The following is a 24,080-nucleotide window of genomic DNA, read 5'->3' as shown; positions in this document are numbered from 1 at the left end:
TATATGCTAGATAAAGTGCTTTAGCCACTCTAGGCCTAGTTTATTTATTGTCTAGCTATTCTTGCTAATACTAATACGCTAATCCTTTAGGTTATAATACTAGGCCTAGTTATAGTTCTTTACTTTAAAGATAAAGAAGGGTAGGATAACCTACCCTATAGCGTTAATTGCAGCAATTAACGTTGCCCACTTATAGTTACTAGGCTGGACTCTAAGTGGCTTAAGACGCCTCTTAGACGCTGTTACTACCTTAACAGACCCTCTAACACCTATCTAGAAGCTAGTCTTGTTAAAGTTATAGGTATCTTAGTCCTAGATACTATATTTAGCTTTAACGTTACACATAAGGTTAAACTAGGAGCTAATAATAGCTAAATTACTGCATAAGACTCTCTAGTAATCACGCTATCTAGTTACCTAAGACTTAATCTTAGGCTTCTGGTTTACAAGGTGCCTAGCCTATTTTTCTCTAACCTTACTACTACTATAGGCAGCTAGTAGTTAATTAGCTATTTTATATATGTAGCTTAGCGTAAAGGCAAAGCCTTACATGTTAAGCTTCCTTATATATTATATAACTACCTCCTCTTTAGGCTTAGTAAGCCTTAATCTGCTATAGTAGGAATTGCGTTATAAGGTAGTTTTAGCGCATTAGTCTTAGAGGGTTAATTAAGGAACGTTATAGATAGCAGCAGCGCGCTGTTAGCTTATTAACGCGTTGGATTTTATAGCTTAAATAGCAAGGATTATCCTATCCTTATAAGGAAGTAATCCAAGATCAGGTTGTTGAGACATTAGATGAGAGGTGGAATAAGGTGTGATCTTGGCAAAGGTGGCTGGCTTAATTGCCTGGCTGACTTAATGGCCGATTACGTTAGCTAAAAATTATCAAACAAATCAAACAGAGGCCTAAAATATTGTTTGTTTTGTTTGTTGACAAGTTTGATGCTTATGCTGCCAAGCTGCGTCTGCTATCAACGATGTGTTATGTTCTTGTCGCGGCTAGGAGCAGAAGCTGTCAGAACCACGTGATCTGCAAAGTGATACAAAACGAACGGAATCTTGTTACGGGCGTTGGGTGGGTCGTGGTCCACCGGTATGTTGTGAGGGCGGTCGCTTGGCGCGCCCTTTTCCTGCCCCACCTCACCCTACTTTCAATCAAGAACGTTGCAACTGCGCGCAAGATCTTTGACACCAGTTGAAGTGTCTCGAAACTGACCTAGCCGACGCCCTTATATCCGAGTTAGTAAGTGAGCACGACTTGTAGTGTCTACGGCACCTTTCTTACGGTGTGAGGCACCACTTGGCAAAACGTTTCTCGACCATTCTTCCATGGGGTTTAGCTTGCCGCAAATGTCTCTTCATCACCCTCGACTTTGGGTTGGTGTTCTTAAGATCCTCATTCTCTTCGTCCGCAATAGTGCTCATCAAGAAATGTCAGATTGTTGTTCACAATCCGGTTCGTAATGCCCTATTGGACAGAAAATGGATTCGCTGTGAAAGATAGCAAATGTGCAACTGCGTCATGCCTCAGCGCAGCTTCCGGACGCTTTATTACCATCATCTTGGCGCAAGGCAAGCAAAGCAAGCTGCGCCACTGCATTATGAATCTACGTTGCTCAGCTGGTCGTATGCGACGCAGATTCGGCTTGTCCGAATAGGCGAGGAGCCGGATTAGGAAGTAATCACGGCCAAGGAAAGGGGGCGGCTGACACTGCTCACCACAGGTGGGGGCTCACCCCAATCCAGCCTGTGGCAGGACAGCTACACTCGGCCATCAGTAGTAATAAAGATGCAGAAACGCGCCTACCGGTTAGTTTGCAAACCAGTTGCGATCGTCTCGAGTTTGGTGTACGCCGTCCACGTTGAGAGTTACTGTTGTGTCTGATCAGTAATATGAAGCGAGCCGAAAGCGGAGAAGAGAAAGCAACGCGGCAATGCTGGGAATGCCTCAAACGGCGCTTGGTGTGCGATCACACCCTCCCTCACTGTAGAAAGTGCATCAAGGCTGGCAAGGAGTGTCCGGGATATGACGAACAGAAACCGCTGCAATGGGTCGAGCCCGGAAAAGTAACATCAAGACGAAGGAAAAAGGATGGTCCGCCGAAGGTGTACACGATCAAATCAAAAGACCGAGAGCCCGTTGTGACCGCGGTTCCCAGTTTAGCCACGGTAGGCTGCGAAGACTCTGACAAGTCTGACTCGTCGGATATCATAGCGACAGACGACGTCGCAGTTTTGGAATTGCCAATCTTCGACGAACCCCAGATCACACAGGAGGCTGCCGACCTTTACAAATGCCAGCTTGCATGCTCGCTGCTTCAAGAGGAGACAGCGTCATGGTGGTACAGTTTAAGCGCCAAGGAGCAGGCGGAGCACATTGTCTTAAATGCTACTAAGCACGCAAGCAGCTCTAGTGTGGCTGCTCGTATCATGCAAATTGGCGGCAAAAGGAGTCTCAAAGCTGTGGTGGAGAGAGGCCAGTATTGGGAGGCTGCGTTACTGCTACAATCTGAACGACAGCCTCTGGAGAAGTTACGGCGCTTATTGCGGGTCATGGAGGTGCAAGACCTACCGTCTTATGAGTATTTATCAAACGAAACCTGTGAGGTGGTACAGGCAGTCAACTACTGTAAGCTCGTTTATTCGTTCGGAGACCTTAACTAATCCCTGTAGTCAATACCAGAATCTACCCAGACGTCAAAGAGACTGACAGCCTAGCGCCCAATGCAGCTGTAATCCACTTTCCAGTATGGGCCCTGCACGTGTTGCCGCCCGCAATGCATCACACCCTTGTCTGCCTGGGACTAAACCATTACATTCATTCTTTACCCCCAGGGGTCGACCGTGCAATCATCGCCAGCCAACGATCTAAGATATACAAATATCGTGGTCACGCCATTCGCTCCCTCAGCGAATACGTCGCGAAGGAGAAGACTCGCTGCAGTGATTTGACGATCAGCAGTATACTAATGTTCATGGCTATGGAGGCAGGTAGATGCTCGATGTTTAAAGACTGTGAAGCTGACTATAGTTGCAGGTCCAGAACTCTAGTTCAGGGGACTGGCGATCTCATGCAATTGGGATAAAGCAGCTGATAGACATGCGCGGAGGATTTGCAACTTTGATACGTGAAGCATCCTACCTGACGTCCGCACTAGTCATATTTGTCATGTAAGTCTCTTGTTCTCCACGCATAGATTCACACTGACGGCCTACAGCATTGTAACCTTTTCGAACAGTCTCGGTCCGGCTTCAGAACACATCAATATCACCAAATCTCTTGAGGACCACGTCCAGGAAGTTGAGAAGGTGTATACCCTTGTCTTTCCGTACGTATTGTGTCCGCCGTCTTTGTTTGTTGAGATCATTCGCATCAACCGCTTGCGCCAAGAGATCACTGCATCGCCATTCGAAGACGAAAGCCAGTGTGTGTTGCAAGCTCTCGACCTACTCGCACGCATCGAAGCCTTCGCACCAGAGAATTGGGCACAGCCGGGTGAATATTACGATCAGTGGCTGCTCATTGGCACCATATACCAGTCCGCTATCGCATTGTACTGCACTATGTCGCTACAGGCAGTCGCTGCGTTGCCTATTAACCTGGAGATGAACACAATGCGCACCATACATGGTGAACGCCTATTCGAGAGCCTAAGATCGGCCGCACAGACGAGGGAGTTGAGGAAGTTCTCGTTGTTTCCGCTATGTGTACTTGGTGTGGAAGCGGGCTATCACGACAGCCAGAGCACGCGACGCTGGATCGAACAGCAACTGGAGCACCACAGTCGACTGCTAGGAACGAGCAGCCCTTTGAAGGCTCGGGCGGTGCTGCGGCGGTACTGGCAAAAGGCCGAACCAGGGTGGGATGAATGCTTCGACCGACCGTATGTCTTCGTTCTGTGATGATCACAGGAAAAAACCAATACTGAAGTCTACAGGGAAGCTACTCTCCTTCCGTCTGGCATATGCTGAGTTTCTTAAACTTCTTGTGTACTCGATAGCAGTAGTTGCCAGACCCTGGGTGCAGCTGAACACAACTACCCAGATGGATGCCAGGTCTGGGCGCATTCTGGGAAAGAACCTACTAGCAGAAGTAACTTCGCTGTGAGGTACAAAGGCAGCAACGAAGAGTGCTAGCCTCTCTTCTGTTGGTATTCCACTCCAACGTCTTTCCTCCCTCACCCGTCACCGACATCCTCTATGACCACCCACAGTACTACCAAACTTTACAGCCGGCAGCACAACGTCTACTAAACAGAACATGCTAAGGCCATATAACGAACAGTACACATGACGCATGTTTACAACAACCCATAATAATAGCCTACCACTGTACCTCAGATATTCCACCTCGGACCACTCAACATGAAGCTCCTCAATTTTCTCGTGATGATCGGCGAAGCAATGGCCATGTTCGAGATCAGGGAGTGCGATTTCGGACAGCCAGAACAATGTAGCCTTGCGCAATGCTATCTGTCGAAGTTTATCATCTTCAGTCGCAACGCTTTAGATGAGCACTTCTAATACATGTCCCATAACGACATGGAAACCGCTCGATTCTTGCGACACGGTTGGATATTCCAGAACATCGGTGTCTTTTCCGACCTCGGACCCCAAAGCAATCGGACCAGCCAGTGCCTATGACTCAAAGACTCGTGAAGTATGAACAAGGGCCAGGCGAGATGCTAGGCTGGTGAAGCAGTGGGCGTGTGGAAACGTGTCGCTATCTCTGTCCACTTGAGCAATGATTAGTTGTTGTAAAGGAGTCCATTTAAACGTATCGTGCTAGTGGCATGGTGCAAGAAGATATGGATAAGACTGTGAAATGGGTGTCTTCACTCGCCGGTGCTTGTCAGACGACTAGCTTTCTCTGGATCGTAGCTCATCTGTAGAGATGCAGAGTACGTTGCTCGAATCATATCTTACAGTGCAGTACTGATACAGAGAGGAGATACCTCTAGCAATGACCCATTCCATAACGCCATCCAATGCATTTGATGATGCTGCCTCACACAAAACCCCCCCTCTTCGTCACCGATCCAATCCCTTATTCTCTGGATCCTGATCCCCCTTTGTCTCGTTCACGGCCTGGTACGGCCGCCCAGCATACAGCATATATCCCTTCTCCTCGATAGTGCCTGCCTTTTCGTCCACCTCAGCTCTGCCCTGGCCAAACGCGCCCGTCTCGAGCTGACCCTGCACCGAAATGGGTCTGTTTCCTCGAAACCGCTTGCGCATGTCGATCATGCCCTTTTTGCACTCGGCGTAGCCCTTCTGCAGCTGCTGGCATTGCGTGGGCAATGTGTATTTGAGCGGGGGCCGTAGACAGTCGCCGGGGGAGTTGCGCTCGACGAGGATGCAGTCGCTATTTTGTAGGCAGAATGCTAGGGCGGCGCCTGTATGTAGGGATTAGTCCTCGCGCGATATTAATATATACCGAGTTTGGCACTGTGCACTTACGGATGTCTTTACATGATTGAGGCATGGTTGCGTGTTGTGTGGGTTGCGGCGCATAGGGTGGTGCATGTCGTGATACTATTTCCAGATGTCGGCATTTGGAAGTGCCAAGACGCCGATCGTGGCTGTTCGTGGTCGACGATGGCCGCGGGAGAGCGATGTCACATGTCAAACAAAGCTGGAGACGTCATTTCTCCATAGCTTCAGTGGTGACGGGAACGGGATTGCGCGCGTCAGGAGGATCGTCTCGTTTGCATTTGTCGATTGCGGCTCCTGTGTTGACGGAAAAAGGAAGCGCTGGTGGTCAATCGCTAAGAGACTTGCGTGTGCCAATACACAACGCATATAGCTGCTGCCATTCATCGAGGTCAACGAACGGCACGCACGCAGACGACATGGCCCTCCGAATCCCCTTCCTCGGACGCCTACACCTTCGCGAGTACTTCGCCCTGGTCCTGTCCATCCTGCTCATCGCCCTTGAATCCGTCATCGCCGTCATTACCCTCGCCCTGCCCACGCCCATCATCAACGCCTGCTACCGCATCACGCGCCGCCTCTTCAACCAGCTCTCCTCCCCCTCATCGCGCCGTTCGCGTGACAGGAAGAAGGATGTGTGGAGCGCTGTTGCCAATGCCGGTGACTTCACCGAGTTGTGCGAGATCTACGGCTACTACTGCGAAGAGCACATTGTGCAGACCGGCGACGGGTACCTGCTCGGCCTGCACCGCCTAGGCTGGAGGCGCGGCGAGGAAGGCGAGCGCGTGAATGCCGGACCGGGCAAGGATGGGCTTAAGAAGAAAGTTGTGTATCTGCACCACGGTCTGATGATGAACAGCGAGGTCTGGGTCTGTCTGACGGAGCGCGAGCGCTGTCTGCCTTTTGAGCTTGTTGAGCGAGGGTACGACGTCTGGCTTGGCAACAATCGTGGAAACAAGTACAGCAAGAAGAATATACATGTGGCGCCGACGGATGCCAAATTCTGGAACTTCAGCATGGATCAGTTTGCGTTCCACGACATTCCGGATTCGATAAGCTATATCCTGGAGACCACGCATCAGCCGAGTCTGAGCTACATTGGGTTTAGCCAGGGAACTGCACAGGCATTTGCTACGCTGAGCATTCACCCCACGCTGAACGAGAAGGTGGATGTCTTCATTGCGCTGGCGCCAGCTATGAGTCCCAAGGGTGTGGCTTCTGGAACCGTGGACTCGTTTGTCAAGGCGTCCCCTGATATCCTTTACCTAGCGTTTGGACGCAAGGCTATATTGGCCTCGGCGACCATGTGGCAGTCGATCTTGTACCCGCCAATCTTCGTTCGCCTTATCGATGCTTCACTCAGATTTCTGTTTGGCTGGACTGCGATCAACATCTCCCCGGACCAGAAGCTCGCCTCGTACCCGCATCTCTACTCGTACACATCCACCAAGAGCGTGGTGCATTGGTTCCAGATCATCCGTAACGGCGTCTTTCAGATGTACGACGATGAGGCGCCGAGCCCAATCAACCCAAATCGGTCGAAGTATTACAAGGTTGCTAAGTTCCCTACGCGCAACATCAAGACGCCTATCGTCCTTGTCTGGGGTGGCTCTGACAGTCTGGTCGACATCAACGTCATGCTGAAGGAGCTCCCACGACACACCATCGCAAAGGAGATCCCGCACTACGAGCATCTCGATTTTCTCTGGGCGCAATCAGTCGACAAACTCGTCTTCCCACATGTCTTCGAAGCCCTTGACAAACACGCAAGCTCATCCACGAACCTCGACCTTTACAAAGACAAGCATCTCCGCTCCCCGGTTCACTTCAGCAGGCCTCTTCCCGAATCCCGTGCTCTACCTGAGCCGGAGAACTACAATGCAAGCGACGACAGTCCAATTGGTACACCACCTCAATCAGCGAAAAAGATTTCGAAAATCACACGCCGCACAATCCTCAGCGACAACGAAGAGACAGAACCCTCGCCACGCTCCCGGCTAGCGCAGATAACACGCATCCCCCATCCACGGAGCTCACCACGCTCTTCCCCACATTCTCATACCGCCTTTCCATTCACCCAGAGCTCTCCATTACAGCAACGCACCCCCTCTCAGCCCAACAAGCCGCAGTCTCCATCCACTTCTGCATCTAAGGTCGTAGCGGTCCACACTGTAGGCTCGCCTGCGAATTCTAACGAAAACTCACAGCACTCCCAACTTACAGGCCAAACATCTACCTCCCGGCCAGAAGGCTGGTGGTCGAGTGATGAAGTCGCAGGGACGGAGCAAGAGGCCAGTCATCCTATAACACCCAGCAGACCGCAAGGAAACCGAAGAAGAAGTTTCGACAGCCAGGCCAGTAACGGACGAGTGAGCCGGTTTGGAGAACGGGGCATCAGCTTGGGCAGCGCAAAAGCAGTCAACGGCGTTGTTGACGGCGAGGGGCACGGTGAGAGCGGCGGGTCAAAAGCATCGAATAGGCTGAGTGTGGGGAGTGTGGGTAGTTTTGCTTCAAGAAAAGACGGTGACCGCGGGAGTGCGGAAGAGAGAAAGAAGAAGTTCAAAGTAAAGAAAAGGAGCGGTAGTGGGACTCCCATGCCTGGCTCAAGTTGAGACGTTAAGTTTTCGGTTTCTGTACATGTAACTTCCTGTCTGCAAACTCATCAGCTTGAATATTATTTTTACCCTTGTCTAATTAATTGTCGATTGCCAAGTCACCATGTTCTAGAGGCTGCAGTACTCAAGGATGAACAGATATCCACTCTAAACCATCTTGAGGGTCGAATTGGCAAAGCGCGTCTTACCCAGCATACCTTTGTCCAACCTCCAGTGACCAGACTCTTTCATTTCATTTGAGAACGCACAGTGGCCGACACCGCTCTCTTCAACCTTGACAACCCCCCATTTTATCTTGGCTTTGGTTTTGTATTGTGCGTTCAGGGCCGCAAGAGTCCACTAAAGGATCACAGTGCAATACCAGTCTGCTGATGCTAGACGAGAGGCACTGTATCTCCTAACAGCAGTTTCGAATCTCTGTTTGCAACACACTATGATGCTGCGTGCTTGAATGTTAGTAAGCTGGGTTGTCATCTTCACGTTACGCAACAGCAGCCTCGCGCATTCCGGGCTATGAAACACCAACCACGCAGCTGCCTCAAGAATACCGCAACCGACAACACCAACCTTCACCTTCCGCATCCGAAGCTTCACTGACAGTTCCTGCCCACCGCGTGCGATGAGTCCTCCAATGCGCTACTTCAAAACAACGCCATGTCTTTCCGGTCGTTGGCGCAACACAGACTTTTCCACAACCTTCTCGCGTCACAACATAGTCTCACCTAACATTGAGCATCCTTGTTAGCAACACACAACATACCACATCAATACATCGAACATAGTACAAGGACAGGACTGTGACCATGTCTTCCCCCAACTGCGACATCGACGCTACTCTTCCACACGCTGGGCTCCTCTCGTACTTCCGTCTGCACCATGGAGTCGATAATTGCGATAGAAGCGCACAGACAATCTGTACAGAGTCGTCTTTTCTGAGCGACATGAAGCACAGAGTTTTCGACGAAGAAGCACAACGCAACTCTTGGGACGCGGACAGCACCACGGACACGGAGTGTGAGGACCTACTTCAACCGGCGCACCGCCACTACCAGGGCGTATTTCACAGCGTGCACGACTTATGGGGCTTTGTCTGTGTTGTCACTTTAGTATCGTGTGCGATCTATCTTGGTCTTGACCTGGCGCTCAATCAATACGGCTTGGGCATGGGCTTGATTGACCGCATCAGAGGAGGACGCCTGCCACCATCTCCAATAGCCCGCGAGGTAAGTGGCCTTCAGACATCTGTCAGGTCTCAAAAACTGAAACCTATGTCTTTCTCTAGTTACACTTCTGTCTTTCTTCGCCAAACCGGGAGGCACCTGGTCCACAAACATGGCACCTCATGTCCTCGAGACAGCATAGAGAGTGCACGACGGAGGTAGTGACACTACTTGCTACTCCTACTGAAGTATGGAAGCTTCGTTCGGATGACGACATTGTCTTTGGTAACGGGCAGCGGCTGCGACAAGATTCGATACGTGTTGGCAAGTTCTTGGGGATTGAGGATGTGCTCAGCCGGATGGACTTGGGTGATAACATTGCCGAAGAGGGTGTTTTGAGTCAGTCTGGTGAAGTGACAATTCCAAGGGCTGTGGTGATCACCTAGGGTATTGTGTGAGAGACATGGACCATAATAATATCTCCATCACATTCTGATCGTTGAACATCCCGTTATGATAATACAAGAGCATTCTGTTTTGGAAACAGTTTCTCTAGTACTCGCCCGTGTTGATTCACTTACAGGTATCCCCCCTACCAACTTTCCTTCCAACCTGTGACAGTCAAACCTTCCTACTGCTATATTGGTCTGACCCTGGACCGATCACAACCATGTCCAAACGCCTGTCGTTCTGTAAGCGTCCTATTTTAGCCTTGCAACCAGCTTACCTACCAACCTCTAACCTTTACGCGTGCAAGCTTGTTGTGCGTGGTGCTGTAGATCTCTTGGAAATACTCGTGTTAACCAAGGTCTTTCGGGTTTAGAGCAGGTCAAAAGGCGGTTCTCGGGAACAAAGCAGAAATTTTATTGGTGGAGTTGAGTTCAGAGCAGGAATAGCATAATGTGTCTATGGTGGAGGTGGATCCATACGATATTGGCCTTTGAGTCTTAAATCCCTACAAACGCTGACTAATCTATCTTAGCGTGGCGCGTTGTGCTGGCAAGCTCCCCACTTTGCTGCAGCGCATCACGGCAGCAGAGACATGTAGCGCACTTCCTCATGGCTGGAATTGTGGTTCGAGGTTATTATTATAAAGACTTGACATGTTGTACAGTACAATTCCTACAGGTCCCGTACCTATATTTTAGAACGCCATCACTCCTTCTTCAACATCGATATCGTAACGTCTCTCCACAACGCCGAGCGTTCCTTCAACGCATCGATCTAACGACCAAGAACGCGCCGCTTACTTCTGTGATGGGTTGGGACTGATGGTGCCATCGGGAAACTTGCGAAAGAGGTCGGCAATGTGGTCGAAGATGGCGACTGGCAGTCCGGCAGGGCCCTCTATGTACGGATTCTCGCCAGCAGCTGGATGCGACCTGGATGGGACGAACATCTTGGTCCTGGAGAAGCTCTTTGCCAAGCTCTCAGAGCTGCCACGGTTCTTCTCTGAGGTCAGGGCCTGCTCGAGGGCGGGTAGGTCGTCTTTCTCCTCCTCCTTGATGTGGTTCTCGAGGTGCTTGTACAGCTTCTTCAGTTGAGGGACGTATTCGGAGTCCTGGGCACTCATGTTCTGGAAGGTCTTGAGGAGCTCCTTGAGCTAAGCAGAGTCAGCACGTATCGAGAGTACAGAGCTCTTCCTTGCTTACGGTGTGGTGGTGCTTGCGATCCCTCTCGGCATGGGCCTTACCCTCCTCGCCCATACCCTCCATAGCCGGGTAGACGATTAGTTCCTCAGCGACCGAGTGCCGAGCAAGCTCCCAGATGAACTGGTTGCCATAGCGCGTCTGCTGTTCGACATCCTTGGAGTTGACGATGACATTGTATAACTTCTCGAGCTCTCGGTGATCGGACGTGATCGCTTCGGTCAACGCTGCTGCACGAATGATCCGGGAGGTTGCGAAAGCCCTCATGTTACCTGCTTTGCCAGCAATCTGAGGTCTGAAGGCGGCCCTGGCGACAGGTGATGCAAAGGCACGAACTGAAGACATTTCAAACGGTTGATCAGAAGTATAGCAGACTTGACGGATGATGGCTTGTATTTGGCATGTATGAGAGAGTATACCTTCCTTCTACAAGCTCGCTGTTATGTAGCAGGGACTGTCACTCGTACGTCACGCATTCGCAATGTGTGACACGGTTACATCAAGATGTCCTCTCGCACCAACAAACACCATAGAATTCTATGAAGAGTGCAGCTTGCTGACTTCGTTCCTAGTCTGATTGGCTGAAATCATGCTGCACAACGGTCATGTTCGACGAAAGTGCAGAGCTCCTCGGCGCGGCCCGGCCAGCTAATCGGAACGCAGCTCATTGGACGACGTCACACCTGCATCACCACAGCATGCAATCCACAACAAACAGCGTCCCCCGGCCTCCAATACCGGATCTACGACAACACTGCCTCGTTCACACGTTGCGGGCCCCACACACGGAGCTTGAATAGGTAGCTGACATCTGTCCCTCGCTGGGCTTCATCCTGAAGGGGACTTAGAGTAAAAAGTCCCCCGAATAACACCAATCCACGGACAGTGATCAAGATACTAGCGCATTGCTGTCAGACATGTGCCACGTGAATGCCCTGTGCTTGTCGTCTAACCCCTCAACTCCATGCGTCAATAATATGTCACTTTGACAAGCTACGCAGAAACAAGAGCCCGTCATGTACGCAATGTGCCTCTTGGTATGCTCCCCGCACCCTCCTTAAGCTCTCTTGCCGTCCCCAATGGAAATCTCATCCAACCTGCCTCAGAAGCTCACAGCAGCCATGGCACCTTCAAGCACCAGCGCCAACACCAACCAAAATGATCCCTTGCAGCACCCTCTGCAGGCCACAGCTATGGCTATCCAAGGTGCCGTCCAGGGTGAAGGTCGTGCCCCTCGCATGAGCCACATGGCCAGCGCCAACGAAGGCCCTGCGGACATCATTGCTAAGGTTTCTGGAGCCGTTCAGGGCGGAAAGCGTGAGGATGATGGTGCTTACTTCACCAACAATGAGGGCATCCCCTTCCCTGATCCGTAAGGCTGCCCAGATTGTTCAGCTTATCGAGTTTGAGAATTGAACATCCACAGAGCACACAGCAAGACAATAGGCGGGATTCCCGTTGCCAGCGACGTCTTCCTCTTTCAAAAGCAGCAACACTTCAACCGTTCCAAGCAGCTGGAGCGCATGGTGCACCCATGTGGATCTGGGGCCTTTGGGTACTTTGAATGCACAAAGGACGTTACTTCTCTCACAGTAGGTGGTGTTATTTGAAGCCGTATAACCACCCACTGACCAGAGCTCAGAAAGCCGACTTCCTGTCCAGTGTCGGCGAGAAGACGCCGATCTTTATTCGGTTTTCCACTGTCACACCTGGACGCGAGTTTCCTGATGAGGCCCGTAACCCGCGTGGATTTGCCATCAAGTTCTATACCGGAGAGGGTAATTACGATGGTAAGTCCATTCATTGTATGAACGACGCTTTTACTGACATTCTCAGTGGTTGGCCTGAACTTCGTAAGTATCCCAACAGCAAATGCACAAAACGTCCCTGACAGTATTAGCCCATCTTCTTCTGCCGAGACCCCATTCAGGGCCCCGATGTCATCCGATCGCAGTACCGCAACCCCAAAAACTTTCTGTTCGACTATGACGGTATCTTCGACTTGCTTGGCTGCACTCCTGAGGGCAACCATGCTGGTCTAATGTTCTTCAGTGATCATGGTACCCCCAAGGGATGGCGCTTCAATCACGGTTACGGTTGCCACACCTTCAAGTGGGTCAATGCTGAGGGCAAGTTCGTCTACATCAAGTACCACTTCATTGCCAAGCACGGCCAGAAGCAGTTCACACAGGAGCAGGCTACACAGATGTGTGGTGAAGACCCTGACTATTCCAAGCGCGATCTGTGGGAGACTATCGAGAACGGCGAGGAGGTTGAGTGGACCGCCAAGATCCAGGTCATGGAACCAGAGGACGCTGATCCAGACAAGCTTGGCTTCGACCCCTTCGATGTCACCAAGGTCTGGCCTAGGTCGCAGTTCCCCATGCAGGAGTTTGGTCGTCTTGTGCTGAACAAAAACCCGGAGAACTTCCATCGCGACGTCGAGTCAGCCGCCTTCTCCCCCGGCAGCATGGTCCCCGGCATCGAGGACTCGCCCGATCCCCTTCTACAGTTCCGCATGTTTTTCTACCGCGATGCCCAGTACCACCGCATCGGCGTGAACCTGCACCAGGTGCCTGTCAACTGCCCTTTCATGGCCAAGTCCTATGCCACACTAAACTTTGACGGGACTATGCGTATTGACGCCAACCACGCCGGCAACAAGCAATACGCGCCCAACAGCTTTGCACATAAGTTTAGGCCAGACGTCGCTGAGGCACCATACCAGGTATCTGACAACGTCATGAGCCGCAAGAGCCACTACTGGCACGAGGGCAAGAAGAGCGACTACGCGCAAGCAACCGAGCTCTGGACCCGCGTCATGACCGAGGAGCAGCGCAAGAACACGATCAAGAACACAGGCAACATGCTAAAGTTTGTCAAGTACCCCATAATCCAGGCAAGTCCCTATAGTTCCCCCATCGTCGTGTGCAAACTCTAACCCCCGCACAGAAAAAGTACCTCGCTCAGGTACACAACATTGCCCCCGACTACGCGCAGGGCATCTACGACTTCCTCCCCAAGAAAGAATTCGCCTTCTCCGAGGTGGAAGAGCTCGCGGTCGACGCGCATCTGTGGTACAAGGAGAAGAAGTTCCAGCCCAGCAACGGCGAGAAGCTGGTTGGGTATGCACCTCCGATGCCTATCTACAACTAGATTCCGCAGATCCGCATGATACCTCTCTTTAGTTCCGTAAAGAAATGCAGGATAAGCTCTGAGCTATTTTCTTTTCCAATTCCTTACGTATCAGCAGATTGAACGCGTGAATCTGATACGATCCACACATGACCCTTTTTCCTCTTTCCCTCTCCCCTCTCCCTTCTCCACCCAACAATCCAATCAGCAAACACAACACACACTCCATGCATCTGCACCGCCCCCGCATTCCACCCACTCATGCGCCCACATCCGCGCTGCAGGCTGCCGTGCTTCTCCTCGCAGCCGCAGCCGCGGACGTATACGCAACAGCAGCGATAAGGCAGCCAGCAAGCAAGCACTCATTTCCCACCAGACTTCGACCCCATTACTACCACCCCGCCCGAATCCAACCACCCTAGCATCCCGGTCTTGTGAATAGCCCTGGGAAAAAGAGTCTTCAGAGCACTACTGTGCATGTAGATGCAGATATGGATATGGATCTAGCCAACCAAAACCGGTCCAAGGATCAAGGGACCGGATATCCAGAGACGCAGCGACAGAGGAAGGGAAAGGAGGAATGTACAGAACATGAAGGAGAAGGAGAGAGGGCACGAGGTTTGAGTGGCTTGATCTCGTGCCGTTGTGCCGGACGAGCAAGGAGGGAAGGTGAACTACGTGGCAAAGTAAGAGATAGTCTCTCGACTGAGGGATTCAGCGGGTGCACAGAGGAGGATCGAAGATGCAAAGGTTTGAGAATTTAGTGACTTGATTAAGTGATACACAGCAGCTTGAGGGAAGAAAAACGATACGCCGTGCCTCCCAACACATTGCACGTCCTCACCTTTAGCTGTGTGCAGTGTACCAACTCAACTATACTATACTTACTATAACTAGTGAAGGCGATGGTGGTGATGGTAGAAGAGAAAAAAGCACAACAGCGCTAAAGACGCCGTACCAACCGTCCTAGGACCGCAGAACGCACCTGACGCGCCAGCAAATATGCAACATGTCCCTCCTATTGTCCGTCCGTCCGTCCGTGGACTTGTCTTTATCATATTGTACACTCGTCGTCAAGGACGTGATATTATCGGAGAGCCGTCTATGCCCGGTTCAGCATCTTGAGCACCTCCTCCTTCTCGCCTGTAGGCAGGGTGCTGAGCAGGCTAACGACGCCCTTGAGGCCGCCTTCGCGGTCCCTGCGCATCAGGTTGGCAATCTCCAGTGCGATGCCGTCCGTCTTAAGCTTCTCGACGCGCTCGTGCACCGTCTTGCGGTTCTCCTCGTACCATGTCGCGACGCTCATGTCGTCGTTCTCGAACTGCGGAACCTGACTCCACGCCTTGAGCATCTCCATGCTCGTTGCGCGTGTGACGGCGTCGGGCTTGGGGTTCTCTTGGCTGGGTGAGGCGGCCGACGCGAGCTTCTTGAGAATATACTCCTCGTTCAATCTGCGGCGGAGACGCCAGTAGAAGAACCTCCTCGCGTTCTGCCAGCGCAACGCCTGGCGAATGACGCCCTTGGCCTCCATGCGGCCGGAGCGGTCGTGCAAGTCGGCGAACTGGATCGCAATTTGGCCGTAGATGGGCAGCAGCAGTTCTTCGCGCTTTGTCATCTCAGCCTTGATGGACTGCAACTGGTCCTGGGCTGTGGCGGGGTCGTTCAGCTTGCGCTTCAGGGCGCCGTATGTGGGGTCGTTGCGGGCCATGGTCTCGAGCTGGCGTTCACGGCGGTACTTGATGCCCACGATACCCTCAGGCTCGAGGACACCTCCGCGCGAGTCCACATCGGCGTACATCTCCATGTACTGTGGGTTGATGGTGGGGTCGACGACGACCCAGGATCCACCACGGAGTTCGCCGTAGGGTGGAATGTAGACGAAGATGGGCTGCTCGAACTTGACGAGAGCGTCAACAATGTACGAACCGTACTTGAGGACCTCGTTGTACATATCGCGCTGGCCACCAGAGAAACCACGCCAGTTGGCGAGGATCATCAGAGGCAACTGCTCACCATTGTTGAAATCCTTGATGGCCTGAGCGGTCTTGAAGGCCGAGTTGGGGTACCACACACCACCAGCCTCGGACGTGACTTGCTCAATGGAGTCGGGGTTGGCAGGATCGGCAGGCGTGACATTCTCGACCGAGCGAGTCTCCACACCAATGACACCCACAGGAATGCCACCGAGACGCGCACGACCAACAACAACAGTCTTGGCCCATCCACCGAGGCTCTCCTCGAAAGAGCCGCGATCAAAGAGACCAGACAGGAAGCCGTCCGCGTCTTCCTTTCCAGCAATGAGATGCCTGACGTCGTAGGCAGCCTTGTTGGGCGGGAAGTAGGTGACATCGCGGTCCCAGTCGTCAGCCGTAGGTGAGATAGGAACAGGGCTGCCCTTCTTGTCAGGCACATACGACATCCACTTGACAATCTTGGAAACACCCTCGAAGTCGTCATCGGCGGTCATGTGGGAAACACCGTTCCTGTACATGATCTGGGTGCCACCGAGCTGGAGGTTGGACGTGTAGACTTCGCGACCCAGCAGCTTGTTGATAGCCTGAGCACCAGTGAGGATAATGGGCTGGCCCTCAATCTGGATAGCACGTTGACCAAGACGGACGAGGTAGGCACCGATACCTGACATAGTTAGCATACAGTTCAGCTTATAGGGATGCGGGATGCTTACCAACAGAGCGGCAAGTCACCAAAGTGATGGTGAAAATGTCCTCGTAAGCCCTCGAAGTCTCACCAGCAATGAGACCAGAGCCACGAAGCGACTCCACACCAAGACCGTCCTCCTGACCAATGATGGTGGTGATCTTGTATCGTGTCTCACCGGACTCTTCGACCTTCTCGCAGATGACGTCGTTGCGCTTGCCATCAACAAAGTGCTGGTACTTCTCAGGGGTGAGGTAGAGGTAGTCGAAGCCAGCCTCGGGCCTGTCGGCGTCCTTCCAGGCAACCGAGAAGTGAGGGATCAGCTCCTCGGCTAGACCAATACGGGCACCAGAGTTGGCCGAGAGGTAGATTCGAGGAATGCCGAGCTTACGTGCGAGCTCAGAGCACTTGTGGAAGAACTTGTCTTCCTGAGGACCGAAAGAACCAATCTTAAAGGTGATGTCGTTGGCGATGATGATGAAGCGGCGGCCACGAGGGTACTCGGGTGTCTTGGCTGTGACGATCCAACCAACCATGCCAATGATGTTGTTGCCAGGGTCGCGGTTGACTTCAGCCAGGTTGTCGTTGTCGTCGAGCACCAACTCGAAGTACTCAACGCAGTCACCCTTGGGCGGCTGCTTGTCACGCAGGTAAGCGTGCTTGGCGATTGCTGCGGTCCAGCTGTTCTCGGTGGCCTGGCGGAAGAGCTCGGGAAAGTCGTAGACGTACTGAGTTCCCATGAGATGAGCTTTGTACCTCTTGGGCTGCAGAGCACCCTTAGTAGGGTAAGCGGTGGTGACCGGCTGGAGGTGGAGCGCGCCAATCTTGGTTGTGCCACCGATGCTGTGGAAGAGCCACTTGCCCGCCTTCTCAGACTTGCGCTCCGCGTACATCTCAACCTGGATGACGTATCCTGAGGTGTTGGTGATGATGACGCGGAGAGGGTAGGGAATGCCGGTCTGAGGGTCAGTGACGATAATGCGGATCTCAGCACCAGTCACACGGAGACGCCAGAGCCTGCGGCCGAAGCGCTCCAAGAAACCACCAATGGCCTCCTCGACCTCCGTAGGGTTGAGCGGGAAGACGTGAGAAAAGTTGATGAAGATGTGGTTCATGTCAGCCTGCGAGGTGCCGACGATCTCGAGAGCATCCAGAATGTCAGTCATCAACCTGTCAGTCTCAGAGACCATGTACTCGGCGGTGGGAATCTCTTCCCGAAGACGTCCGGAACGGACTACAGCGCGCAAGAAGTAGCGCTTGTCACTCTCAGCGCCCTTGCCAACAGCCTCGTAGATGTGGATGTTGCGGTTCTCAGTGAAGACGGGCTTGATGTTGAACTTGGACAGTCTCCCAAGCTCGAGCTGGAAGGCAAGAGCAGGCTCGACGTGACGGATACTGTCGTCTTCCTCGTAGCTGGGTCCGCGGAAAGTGTAGTAGCCGGGGTACGTTCCGTCCTTGTGACCACAGATGAAAGTGAGACGGCGAATGCGGCGGGCGAGGAGCTCCTCCTTGTACTCCTCGACAATGGGCAGAATGCGTTCGAGGATCTCCTCGTCGTTGACACCCTCAATGTCGCGCACAGCGACGTTCAAAACACCAGTAAGCTCGTCGGTGTTCTGCTTGGGCGCATTGACGCCGCTGGTAGGAGTGCGCTTGAGCGACAAACCGTCCTTCAGACTGACGCCGCCCTTCTTATAGGCGCCGACAGAGGGGAACAGCTCAAGAGCCTTGGCGAGAGACTCATCCGCATCGTCAAGGTACTCGACGGGAGCAACGACACCCTTCCTAGAGGGCTCGTTTTCGAAGCGAGCGTTCCACGCAGACAGATCGCTCATGGAGTGGATGCGGGGCGGGCGCTCGAAGGCAGGGGTGCTTGGTGTGCCGGGCTCAGACGGCTCGACAGCAAGACCGTACTCTGCCTCGCCAACCTTGCGGAGCACAAAGTCCCAAGAGAGCAGACACTGCTGCTCGCCCTCGTTGTGGTAGTTGATGTTCTGGAGCTGGTACGCACGGTAAGCGCGACGAGTGTACACCTCCAGGGCAGCCAGAGCAACCCACGGGTCCTGGTGAACGAAGAATTGGGTCAGGACGTCGAAGACAGTGTACCTGGAGTCTACAACCTCCTTGATGACCTCGAAGTTGGGCTCACGGTGGTCCCAACCGCTCTCGCCGTAGCGCGACTCGACGACGGCGGAGCGCAGGATGTGCTCCATCTGCGCAGTACGCTCCTCAAGAGAAGGCATGGCGCACTGGATGAGGACCTCACGGGCCTTGAGCGACACCTTGGCGGTTTGCCTCGACTCGAGCTCAGTGAGCTTCTTCAGTGTGTCCTTGAAGTACTTGGCAATGTTGCCGACACCGGGCCTGTTGGGGCGGTAGAGGTCGAGAATAGCAATGACAAGGTTGTTCTTGGCGCTAACACGAGTGTGAGAAAGGACAGTATGGACGACGCTGGCGATGTTATCGCGGTTCTCGTCACGCAGCTTGAGGATGACCTCCTCATCTCGCGAGTTGCGGGAAGAGAAGAGGCGCTCGGTGGCCCAGTACTGCTCGAGGTACTGGAGCACAACGCTGTACTCGTGAGCCTTGAGGCCCTCGGAGTAGCGGCTGATGACGTCCAGAAGAGGAGCCAGACCAGCCTTGAGAAGATCAGCGTCACCCTTGGCAACGTTCTCAGCCAGGAACTTGTCGAAAGCCTTGCTGAGCTGCTTGCTGGGGAACTCCAGTTGACGGCTGTGAGCCTTCTCGACGATCTGGCCGAGCGTGATGTCAAGCTTCTGCGGCATACGCGCGTGGAGCGCAGAAGCTTGGGCGTTCCACTCACCGTACGGCAGCTCGGGGTCGCGGAGGACCTCGACGAGCTCCTTGAGGGTGCTCTGCATGATGACCTGGTTGTCGAAACCCTGGAGAATGTTCTGAAGGACACCAGACAGGTACGCGACCCTCTGCGGGGGCTTGCTACCCATGACCTGAGGCATGCCCATGTCGGGAAGAAGGCCTAAGAAGTTCTGGGCCGACTTGACCTTGGACGGGTCATCGAGCGCTAGGACACCGAGAATGTCACCAGCCTCAAGAGTAGCACCCGGCTGCTTGATCAGGTTGACGATACCGTCCTCTTGAGCGATCAGAGGCATGTACATCTTCATGACCTCGACCTCGGCGAAAGGCTGGCCCTTGGCAATGTGGTCGCCGTTCTCCACAGTGAACTTGACGAGCTTACCAGGAGAGGGTGTGCGGAGCTGCGTGGGGTCGTTCTCCTGCTCGAGAAGGCAGGTCTTGCCGTCGACGGAGAGGCGGGTAGCACCGACCTCCTCCTTCCAGTAGACGTTGTGCGACTTTCCGCCGAGGAGAATCAGGAGACCACCGTCGGCGAGCGCGCGGAGGCCAACAGACACCTTGGAGCCGTTGATGAAGAGGGTGAAGCTGTCGAGGGTGGACCGTGTCGCTGTGAACTTGTAGCGGAAGCCCTCGTAGATGAAGTCGATTGGAAACACGGTCTTCAGGACGTCCTTGGACGGGACCTGACCCTTCTCGAGACTGGTCTTGTACTCGCTGATGCACGCCTCGGAGGCAACGTGGGCTTTTGTAACGGCGCCGGAGATGACGGCGATCATGGGGTCGGGGCGCTCAGCCGTCAGCTTCTTGGTGATGAGCTCGTCGAGCCAGCCGGTGGTGATGGTGTTGTCCTCGAAGGCAGGGGTCTCGAGTAGCTTGATGAGGTACTCGACGGTGGTGCGGAAGTCACCGCGGATGCTCAGCTCCTTGAGGGCCACGACCATGTGCTTCCGTGAGGCCTGGCGGTTCTCACCGTAGGCGAAGATGTGGCCGAACTGCGAGTCGGAGAAGCTGTGGATGCCACCGGCAGAGCTGACGGAGAAGTAGCCCCAGACGTTGGAGCTACTCCTGAAGTTGAGGTCGTGGATGGTGCCGCCGGACGGCTTGAAGCCCTCGTCCGGGTCCTCGGAGGTGATGCGGCAGGCGGTGCAGTGGCCCTTGGGGGTGGGGCGGCGCTGGTTCTGGGCGCTGCCGGCGGTGGAGAACTCAAAGTCGATGGGCGAGCTGGTGTGGGGGTCGGCGCCGTACAGCAGGCGGATGTCGCGCACGCGGTGCAGGGGCAGGCCCATGGCGATCTGCAGCTGGGCGGCGGGCAGGTTGACGCCCGTGACCATCTCGGTAGTGGGGTGCTCGACCTGCAGACGCGGGTTCAGCTCGAGGAAGTAGAACTTGTCGTCGGCGTGCGAGTACAGGTACTCGACGGTACCGGCGGACACGTAGCCGACGAGGCGGCCCAGGGAGACGGCGGCCTTTTCCATCTCCTGGAACGTCTTGGAGCCGGCGACGGTGACGGGGGCCTCCTCGATGATCTTCTGGTGGCGGCGCTGGACGGAGCAGTCGCGGCCGAAGAGCGAGATGTTGTTGCCGTACTGGTCGGCCAGCAGCTGGACCTCGAGGTGGCGGGCGCTGCCGGCGAGCTTCATGATGAAGATGGGCGAGCCGGGGATCTCCGAGGCGGCGGCCTTGTACAGCTGCTCGAACTCGTCCTCGCGCTCGACCTTGCGGATGCCCTTGCCGCCGCCGCCTTCGGACGCCTTGACCATGACGGGGAAGCCGATCTTGCGGGCGGCCTCGAGGCCCTCCTGCCACGACTTGGTGCAGCCCTTTTCGTAGATTTCATCGCGGACGGTGACGATGCCCTGGCTGTCGACCTCGACCTCGTTGACGCCCGTGCCGGACCAGGGGATGCAGGGGACTTGGGCGTGCTGGGCGACAATGGTCGACGAGATCTTGTCGCCGAGCGAGCGCATGGCCGAGCCGGGCGGGCCGATGAAGACAATCTTCTTGGGGCTGGCTGCGAGCGACTCGGGCAGCTTTGGGTTCTCCGAGGCGTGTCCCCTGTGAATTGGTGAGCGCTGAGGATACTCGAGGGTGCTCGTTGGGATACTCACCACCCAGCCCATACCGCATGGACGTTCATGCGCTCGGCCACGTCGACGATGAGCTCGACGTTGGCGTAGTTGTTGTTGTTGGTGCCGCCTGGCACCTCGACGTACTGGTCGGCCATGCGGATGTACTCTGCGTTGGCCTGCAGGTCCTCGGGCGTGGCCATGACGGTGAACTGGATGGCGCGCTCGTCGCCAAACGTCTCGTACGCCCACTTGCGCACGCTGCGGATCTCCTTGACGGCCGCAATGCCGTTGTTGGCAATCAGCACGTTGGTGATGACCGTGTGGCCGTCGTTGGCCGCGACAAAGTCCTTGACCTTGCCCGGGGCTGCGGCGCTCAGTTGGTTGCCGCCGATGAAGTGTGGCGCCAGCTCAAACTGCGCGGCGTAGCTGCTCGGCGCGCCATTGGCATCGCTGCCGGTGGCGCCGTGGTGTGCAGCGCTCGCCATTGTTTGTTGTTGTGATCCCCGGCCGCTGCGAGGTGCGTGTGGAGGAACTGCGTGGGTGAGCGCCGGATGGGGCGTCTGCGTCTGCGTCTGCGTCTGCGTCTGGCGTCCGGTGTCTGGCTCGGTGGGGGCGATTATCTACAACCAGGGAGCTGGAGCTCGGCCTAGTGTCTGGCGATGGATGCGCAGCTTCTTCTTCTCAGGAAGGCGAAAAATTATCTTCTCGGGGAGGCGAGAAGCACCACGGAGCTGCTGTAGAAGAATTCTGCAATCGTGCGACTCTGTAACGCTGCACGGCTGGAAAGTGTGGCTGACCGGTGGGAGCGTCCGGACAGACAAGCAATCAAGTACTAATGCGGTGGGTGGTGGGATGCGGAGTGGAGCCGGCGTACAATTCTCAGTACTCGAGCATCCAACAGCGGTTCGATTACGTGCCGGTGCGGGGAGGAAAGCAGCAGCTGGGAAACGAAGCGTCTGACACAATCACACACGTACTCGCAAACCAATGCAAGTAGTAGAGGGAGCGTGGTAACGGAGGGGTATCTCGCACTGTGGGAGGACAATGGGAGAGGGGGGGAGGGGGGGAGAGAGTGTGTGTGTGTGAGAGTGAGAGAGTGGGAGAGTGGGAGAGTGAGAGAGTAGGTGGGAGTGTGAGGAAGCAGGAGAAGGAGAAGAGATGCAGGGCTGGGAGACGTGTCTGTATTAAATTTTTGATCTGCCCGCAAGGCCCGCAAGGCCCGCAAGGCACTGACTCTGCTCTCTGCCCTCACGGAACTCCCCAAGCTCCTCCCGAGCTGTTGAGCTGAGGGCCGGGGGCTGGTCTATCGCCCACACCACCATGCCGAACGGGGCCTTGGCGCCAAACTAGACCCTCACGGCCGCCCATGACCGCCCATTCATCCCCTGGCCCATTCTTGACGCCGCCCAATGCCCGAGTGCTGGGGTGTCGAGGTGCAAGAAAGTCCGAGTGCAGAAATGTCCGAGTGCAAACGCCCGAGAGCAGACGCGCCCGAGAGAAGGTTCCAGCAGTCTTTATGCTGTTGTGCATGGAGGGCACGGTGTCCTGAGCGTCGAGCGTGGGAGCCTTCGCTCAGTCGCTGGGAGCCTGGGACACCCACCGACTGTTGGGATGGATTCCGCATTAGTCCCTGGTTGCGAGCCCTCCCTCGCAATCCATACAGACGTGCGGTGGAGCCCTTGCTATCTCTCAGCAGGCGCTCACTGGACCTTCCAGCGCTGCTTACCTGCCGCTGCATCGCTCCCAAGCATCCTCTGCCTCAACAATGTTGGTTGAATGCACGCCCGCGCCTGCTTATTCTCGTTCTCGAGCCTAGATGAACCCCATCCCCTCTCTCCTCCCACCTGCCGCAATGCCATCTGCTGTGATCATGTCTCCAAGCCCCGCCCGTCAGCTACAGCTACAGCCACAGCCACAGCCACAGCCACAGCCACAGACACAGCCACAGTTACAGCCACAGTTACAGCCACAGTTACAGTCACAGCTACAGACACAGCTACAGACACAGCTACAGACACAGCTACAGACACAGCTACAGACACAGTTACAGACACAGCTTCGTTCCACTGGTACCGTGGCCGTCGGTGTCGTGGTCTCGGTCGTGGTCTCGAGCTCAGCCCGGCTCTCCTCCACCGCCCGACACCCGGACTCCGGCGGCCCGCCCAATCAGCGCGCGACTTGTCCGCTTCGGAGGTCTCCTCAGACAGCCAAATCGGTGAAATGGACGAAGCTGCTATCGTTGTGCATGACGCTGAGAGGGTCGTTGCGAGGCGCTGCCGGCATGGTTGCGCCGAAGCCGGGGCAGTCCAAGTACCGAGATTCCCGTTGGGGGGGTTACTCGAGCCTGAGAGCCACAGCAAAACACCACGGTGCTCACCCAACACCAGACGCCCACCTACGTCAGACCATGAACATGGGGAAGGGAACAGTGCGCCAGGTCCAGGGTTCTTGCCCGTGGGCGCGCGCCGGTACGGTCCGTTGCATGTAGGTGCCCTTTCACATGTCAGTCCCAGTCCGCAA

At 54.6% G+C, this 24,080-nt stretch overlaps 7 protein-coding genes across 7 annotated transcripts, besides 8 other annotated features; 4 read left to right on the top strand and 3 right to left on the bottom strand.

The window, feature by feature from the left end:
• Positions 1–879: part of a mobile genetic element that runs on past the window's edge.
• Positions 1–881: part of a mobile genetic element that runs on past the window's edge.
• Positions 608–881: a long terminal repeat.
• Positions 882–885: a direct repeat.
• Positions 886–1,896: 1,011 nt separating this feature from the next.
• EKO05_0001154 (uncharacterized protein) lies at positions 1,897–3,975 on the top strand (the record flags this gene model as incomplete). The annotated part of the gene is made up of 5 exons (XM_059635598.1): positions 1,897–2,632; positions 2,677–2,990; positions 3,041–3,174; positions 3,222–3,887; positions 3,942–3,975. 5 exons carry the CDS (start codon positions 1,897–1,899, stop codon positions 3,973–3,975), a joined length of 1,884 nt encoding a protein of 627 aa, XP_059491581.1.
• A 1,059-nt stretch (positions 3,976–5,034) lies between these two features.
• EKO05_0001153 (uncharacterized protein) lies at positions 5,035–5,488 on the bottom strand (the record flags this gene model as incomplete). The annotated part of the gene is made up of 2 exons (XM_038937634.1): positions 5,035–5,399; positions 5,464–5,488. 2 exons carry the CDS (start codon positions 5,486–5,488, stop codon positions 5,035–5,037), a joined length of 390 nt encoding a protein of 129 aa, XP_038801910.1.
• Positions 5,489–5,855: 367 nt separating this feature from the next.
• On the top strand, positions 5,856–8,048 carry EKO05_0001152 (Sterol esterase; the record flags this gene model as incomplete). Its single annotated transcript, XM_038944901.1, has 1 exon — positions 5,856–8,048. One exon carries the CDS (start codon positions 5,856–5,858, stop codon positions 8,046–8,048), a length of 2,193 nt encoding a protein of 730 aa, XP_038801909.1.
• Positions 8,049–8,854: 806 nt separating this feature from the next.
• EKO05_0001151 (uncharacterized protein) lies at positions 8,855–9,657 on the top strand (the record flags this gene model as incomplete). The annotated part of the gene is made up of 2 exons (XM_038937346.1): positions 8,855–9,274; positions 9,334–9,657. The coding sequence occupies 2 exons, from the start codon at positions 8,855–8,857 to the stop codon at positions 9,655–9,657; spliced, it is 744 nt and encodes a 247-aa protein (XP_038801908.1).
• An 800-nt stretch (positions 9,658–10,457) lies between these two features.
• EKO05_0001150 (uncharacterized protein) lies at positions 10,458–11,205 on the bottom strand (the record flags this gene model as incomplete). The annotated part of the gene is made up of 2 exons (XM_038937376.1): positions 10,458–10,814; positions 10,864–11,205. The coding sequence occupies 2 exons, from the start codon at positions 11,203–11,205 to the stop codon at positions 10,458–10,460; spliced, it is 699 nt and encodes a 232-aa protein (XP_038801907.1).
• A 734-nt stretch (positions 11,206–11,939) lies between these two features.
• EKO05_0001149 (Catalase) lies at positions 11,940–14,016 on the top strand (the record flags this gene model as incomplete). Its single annotated transcript, XM_038937175.1, has 6 exons — positions 11,940–12,232; positions 12,287–12,452; positions 12,503–12,650; positions 12,697–12,713; positions 12,761–13,738; positions 13,813–14,016. 6 exons carry the CDS (start codon positions 11,940–11,942, stop codon positions 14,014–14,016), a joined length of 1,806 nt encoding a protein of 601 aa, XP_038801906.1.
• A 280-nt stretch (positions 14,017–14,296) lies between these two features.
• Positions 14,297–14,332: a tandem repeat.
• A 765-nt stretch (positions 14,333–15,097) lies between these two features.
• EKO05_0001148 (acetyl-coenzyme-A carboxylase) lies at positions 15,098–22,045 on the bottom strand (the record flags this gene model as incomplete). Its single annotated transcript, XM_038937268.1, has 3 exons — positions 15,098–16,632; positions 16,682–21,546; positions 21,600–22,045. 3 exons carry the CDS (start codon positions 22,043–22,045, stop codon positions 15,098–15,100), a joined length of 6,846 nt encoding a protein of 2,281 aa, XP_038801905.1.
• Positions 22,046–22,116: 71 nt separating this feature from the next.
• Positions 22,117–22,152: a tandem repeat.
• A 492-nt stretch (positions 22,153–22,644) lies between these two features.
• Positions 22,645–22,682: a tandem repeat.
• Positions 22,683–23,451: 769 nt separating this feature from the next.
• Positions 23,452–23,598: a tandem repeat.
• Between the last annotated feature and the right edge of the window lie 482 nt (positions 23,599–24,080).

This window comes from Ascochyta rabiei, chromosome 2 (genome assembly GCF_004011695.2).
Source record: "Ascochyta rabiei chromosome 2, complete sequence".
Lineage (NCBI taxonomy): Eukaryota > Fungi > Ascomycota > Dothideomycetes > Pleosporales > Didymellaceae > Ascochyta > Ascochyta rabiei.
Note: the sequence above shows the minus strand (reverse complement) of the source record. Positions and strands in the feature narration are given on the sequence as shown.